General features: G+C 39.3%; 1 protein-coding gene across 1 annotated transcript in view; it reads left to right on the top strand.

The window, feature by feature from the left end:
* The window catches only part of LOC122547183 (prothymosin alpha-A-like), a 4,831-nt gene extending 399 nt beyond the window's left edge, over positions 1 to 4,432 (top strand). Inside the window, exons 2-5 of the mRNA XM_043685789.1 lie at positions 2,422 to 2,490; positions 2,576 to 2,678; positions 3,454 to 3,518; positions 3,879 to 4,432. Of these exons, the coding sequence (XP_043541724.1) occupies positions 2,422 to 2,490; positions 2,576 to 2,678; positions 3,454 to 3,518; positions 3,879 to 3,920 (279 nt within the window). The 3' untranslated portion in view covers positions 3,921 to 4,432. The remainder of the gene's footprint in view (positions 1 to 2,421; positions 2,491 to 2,575; positions 2,679 to 3,453; positions 3,519 to 3,878) is intronic.
* Positions 4,433 to 5,476: the final 1,044 nt, after the last annotated feature.

Consider the following 5,476-nt stretch of genomic DNA (forward strand, 5'->3'; position numbering starts at 1 on the left):
AAAATGTGATTCCTGAAGTCTGCAGAAAGTGCTGAATGCGCCAGATACTTGCGAAAGTTGGCGTTCCGGAAAGCTACGTTCGCCTCGCTTTCTGTTTTTTTTTTCGCCCCCAGGCGGAATGTTTTTTTTCGCTGTAACTTCTGCATTTCGCCTCGGAATGGGGGAACAGCAGCTCCCCGGGGTGTGTGTTTTGGAGGGGGGTGGGGGGGCGGTGTAGATAGGTAGACGATTTGGATGTTGTGGTGGAAGTTGAATTTCGTAAACTTGTTTTGGCGGAGAGTTGTCTCAATCCGCCTTTGGCAGCCAGTCTGTCTTGTCCGAAATCATCTGTGTGCCGCGGGGGTCGACCTTTTTCTTTCTTTCATCATGAATTTGGTGATAAATCATTCTGCAGAAGTCGATCGCGCCTTTTTTGTTATTTACCCCTACCCCAAATCTCCGAGCACCCTTGCTGTCCTGAGCGGTAGCTGTGGTCTCCTTCGCTATTATCTGTTCGGATACAGTTGAATTGCTTTGTAGCAACATCAAAGGGGCAGAGTCAATTCGAGCGGCTGCACGGAGCCGGCTCCCAGTTCACGTCCAGCTGCTCCTATCTTGAGTTCAGATTTCAATGGAACGATTCCGTTCTCCGCCACTGTCAGACTTTCTCTTTTCCTGGGGTCGGGATGTTTGTTGACAGAACGCAGTTTGAAGTTGGACCTTGTTTGGGTCTTGTTTTTTTTTTAGATGTTGTGAAGAGCGCGCTCTCCGGGTAGCACTACTCCTGACTTCATTTAAGGGCGCATCCAGTTCGTCAGCATTAAAATGTATGGAAGCAGCCTCTGCACATCTATTTCATTCTTTATTTAAGCTGTTGAGCAGAGTCAGATAAAGGCTTACGTAAAATCAGGTCCGAGTTGTTGACTTTAAGCATTTCTCGTAGTTTTCGCGATATGCTGAGTAAATACATCGATCGGGATTCTGCTTGCTGCTGTGCTTTCCATCAGAGGAGGATGTCATGTTGAACACACGTATCCATTCTTTTGAAGGTGGATATTGTGCCGTGTTGTAAACATCCTTCGAGTTAATGGAAGGGTCTTGAGGTTTCAAATTTCCATTTGCAAACAATCTTGCTCTTTCCGCCGTCTTCCTTCCCCGCCGTCTTCCTTCCCCCCCCCCCCCAAAAAAAAATAAAACTTCCATCTCTCCGGTTTATTCAGTGGAAGCGCGTTTGACGGTACAATAGTGACCGGATTAAAACGTTGCGAGAATTTTTTTGACTTTGTAGTTGACATTTGTCTGAAGAAAGCAGTTTGTTTGAAGCGTGGGAGCCGGAGTTTCACTTCCGTCTCTGAGACCGGGTCTATCGCGCTTTCGGGAACTGAGTAAAACCCATCGACAGCTTTTTAAAAGGTGACTGACCTTGGCTTCGTTTACTTTCGGCTTTTGTATGATTTTATCACTGAGCCGATTATGTGTCTGCTCCTTAAATGCCAGCGGGTGACTCACTTTGATTCCGTGATTGATCTTTCGGGGGAGGGAAAAAGGGGAAATATCGGCTGCTGAAAAAGGTTGCTCCTGAGATGCTGCCAGCGATAACCGGATTAGTAGGTAAACATTAGTAAACAGTTTCCTGAAGTTGACTCGGGAGCCTTCAGGTCACAAAGTGCAGTGAAAGGTGGCGATAGGGTTTGGTTATTTTTGTGTTCGGGACAAATACTGGCCAGAAAAGGATATCTCGAAAGGTCCTGTGTATAATGATTTGTTGTTTTTTCGAAAGTGTTTTTTATTGGATGGGATTATAAAAACAAAATCCGTCTTTTGTCCAAATGGATGGCTGCAGCCTACTTCAAACGCGTCGTTTACATGAGTGCAAGTCACGGACTTTATATTCCCGATCAACGATTCAGAAATAACCTTTTTTTAGTTCGCTTTTCGTGGAAGTTAATATGTTGCTCTCGAGTGGCTGGCACAATAGACGGCGGAGCTGAAGCTGTGGAGATGGCGGTGAACAAGCGTTTCCAGAGTGGTGGATGTGCGCTATTTCTGGCAATTGACGCGTGTAGGTGGTGCATGCGGAGCACGCTGAGAGTTTGTAGTCAGTGCGCGCTCTCTCTCTCTGTCTGTCTGTCTCCCCGCCCTCCCCCGTGGGGTTGTTAACAATAAGACAGTGCTACACTGTTCGACTACCATTCCCAAAGTGCCCTATGGCTTACAGCAACTTAGATTTAAAGGGAACGGGCGGGGATACCACTAGATTAGGCGGTGCTGCTGTTTGGGCTGGCCAATAAACTAAATGCGGACAGAGAAGCCAATTTTGACGTCCTGGTAGTCGACACTTTTTTTACAAAAAATCCTAAACTGAGGACGAGTTGCATTTAAATTTGGCTTTTCGCAACATCTGGTTTGTTGATGGAGCTTTTCAATTTATTTTCCCCTAAGGATTTGAAGAAAACTCAAGAGGTAGAGCCTGAAAATGGCAAAGGTGACGCACCAGCCAATGGAAATGCTGTAAGTTGCTAAGGGGTGTGTTTTTAGTTTTACCTTAACTAGAAAATCAGAAGGGTTTTGACATGGCTGTACTTACTTTGATTAGGGAAATGAAGAAAATGGAGAAGAAGTTGAAGAGAATGCAGATGAGGTAGATGAAGAAAGTGAAGATGTTGGTGAAGATGATGAGGAGGAAGAGGATGACGAAGGTAACTTGTTATTTCACAAATTGATGTGACAGGATTTCGGAACTCATTGGGGTGAATTATTGCATCAACCTCTTTTTGAATTACCGGACTAGAAAAAGATAATAGAAAATAACTTAATAGGGGTAATATACATTTATGAAGTACATCCTTAATTGCATTATTGACATCTGGAGTACATCAGAACTAAACATTTTTTAGGAATCTGATCAGAACTCTTTGGTCTAGTTTTGATAAGCTGAAAAATTAACTTTTTGATTTCTTAGACCTCAGATACAAAAGGTAGAAACAAAATTATCTTGTATAGCATGAAACATTTCATTTGTAGCATTTTAGTCCTCCTTCTGACTTCATTGCTAAATTGTGCTTCATTTTGTATATTCAAATTTTTGGTCCCATTTTGTAACTCCTATTAATATTTCAGTTATTATTCTCTATAGTGACACTACTGGCCATTTTGAGAATGGCAGGTTGGTTCCAAATCCTGTTCAGTACCATTGTACCTTGACTGATCAATGATGTTATATTAGGGTAGCTTCAGCTGTTAGTTTTATTGTTATATTTTCACCTTTAGGAGGCGGAACAAAAGTTATTGTAATTCAACAGATCTCCATGTTTAAAGTTTTGTCATTTCCATGAATTCATTGTGCACTTTTTGAATGGGATTAGGTAATGGGCTTTAAAAGCTTGCATTGTAAATTAACATAGTGATGATGAAGGGAGGGTGTCAGCACTTTGAGTGCTCGCTTTATTAAAATGATGACTTTTTCCTCTGTAGATGAGGAGGGTGATGATGATGAATGTGAGGGGGCTGCACAGAAGCGAGTGGCTGAAGATGAAGAGGTATGTAATTATTTTGTGCTCCCTTTTAATGAACATAATATACAGTTACTGAAAATCATGGTTTCTTAAGTACTTGTTTGAGTTATTTCTTTTTCAAAATTAAGCTACCTGCTTGTGGTTTTAATATAAGCAGAGTTAATCTATATAGACTGAATCGCTGCTGCATTGTCACTGATCTATGGAATATTCATATTACAATGCATATAAAAATAGTTGAACTAATGGTAAGGTCATGAAAATTGCTTTCAATTAGCATTTAGCTATCTTGGCTAAAGCAAAAGTGTTTGTTTGTATTTAAATTTCATTATAAAATGAGGCAAGATAACAACCCTTATTCATCAATGTTTTTCAAACCCATAGGATGATGTTGCAAAGAAGAAGCAGAAAACAGATGATGAATAAGCTGTATTTTCATCCACATTCCCCTTTTTTTTCTGTTGGAAAAACTTGGTCATCATCACTAAGTAGAGTGTACACCAGTGCAAGTCACCTGCAGAATTTTTAAAATAAAATTACTAAGACTTCATGGCCCTACTTCTTTCTTAAAATCCTAAAGGAGAATTTGTTTGTATTTTTATTTACATTTTATATTTTTGTACATATGGTTAGAGGTCAGCCAATTTAAACAGTGATCTCTGGTGACCAAACAGGGCTTTGAAGTTCTTCAGTAAAACTGACTTTACTGGTGGTTTGACCATGTCTTCGCCACATTATTTTAAAGGTAATCTGTAAAAACAAAATTAATTTTGAGCATTCCAATAACTGTATGTACTTTAGCTGTACTATAAGTAGTTGGTTTGTATGAGGTGGAAGGCCAAAGATCAAGGTTTTTTGTCTAAAATACTGTCCATTGTGGCCTATTGTATGTGTGAAAAGTTTGTTGTCCACAATAAACCGGAATTTTATTTTGCTGAGTTTTTCTGATGAATTGACTTGTCTAGACTTTTTTAAAGTGCACATTACAGTTTCAAACACTTCACACACTGACTCAGAGATTGAGGGAACAAAGGTTTTCATCACTTTCAGAGCAACCATCTTCATCCTTGAACTCAGATTTGCACTGAGTTGAAATTTGAGTTAGCATATCCAATAATGCTCAAACAATAGGATAGTGGGCACAGCAGTAACAACACACCATGCTTTGACTACATTCTTCTGAGATTAATATGACTTCATAAACCACTTTTTCCAAATGGGAGGTGGTAAGTAGCATGTTAAATGAATAAATGAATTTTGTGTTCTCGAACTAGATACATGCATGAACAAATTGATTTTGCACTTTGTTTAAAATCTAAAAATGCAGTCTCTATCATAAACATTTTGACACATTCCTAAGAATTTTGTAATCAACAGAGGTGTTGTATTTCAATGCATTATTTTAAGCATCCAATTATTAGATAAATATTTTTACTAATTTGACATAAATGCCAAAAATATTTCTGGATGTGCTGTGATTCAGTTTTATTTTATTAATAATCTTATTAGTGAACTTAAACTTACATCAAGATTAGTAGGAAATTTATTTACAAAGAGACACTGGTGGGTTTTAGGTTAAGTGAGTGGGGGGAAATATCTGTCAGATGAAATGTAAAATGTGAAAATATTAAATTATCCATTTTTTTGGTAGGGGAAACAACCAAAATTTAAGTGGAGAGATGTGACAGCTGAAATGCATAGGGAGCTAGGTACCATAGAACGAATTGTGGCTGGTTAGTATATAGTTTGTTTTTAGATTTAGATTACTTAGGTACAGTAAGTATTTAGGAAACTAAATGTTATCAGTTGTTGCAAGAGGGCTTCAGTACATAAAGAGGGAGGAGATGTTCCAGTCTACTGGGCGTTGTTTAGACCTCAGGTGGAGTACAGTATTGGTCTCTAAGGAAAAATTGTAAGTCTTTGAACTGCTTCCTGGGCTTAATCTGGGCTTAATGCCTGGAGTTGGCAACTATCTAATGAAG

Source organism: Chiloscyllium plagiosum, unplaced genomic scaffold (genome assembly GCF_004010195.1).
Source record: "Chiloscyllium plagiosum isolate BGI_BamShark_2017 unplaced genomic scaffold, ASM401019v2 scaf_13502, whole genome shotgun sequence".
Taxonomy (NCBI): Eukaryota; Metazoa; Chordata; class Chondrichthyes; order Orectolobiformes; family Hemiscylliidae; genus Chiloscyllium; species Chiloscyllium plagiosum.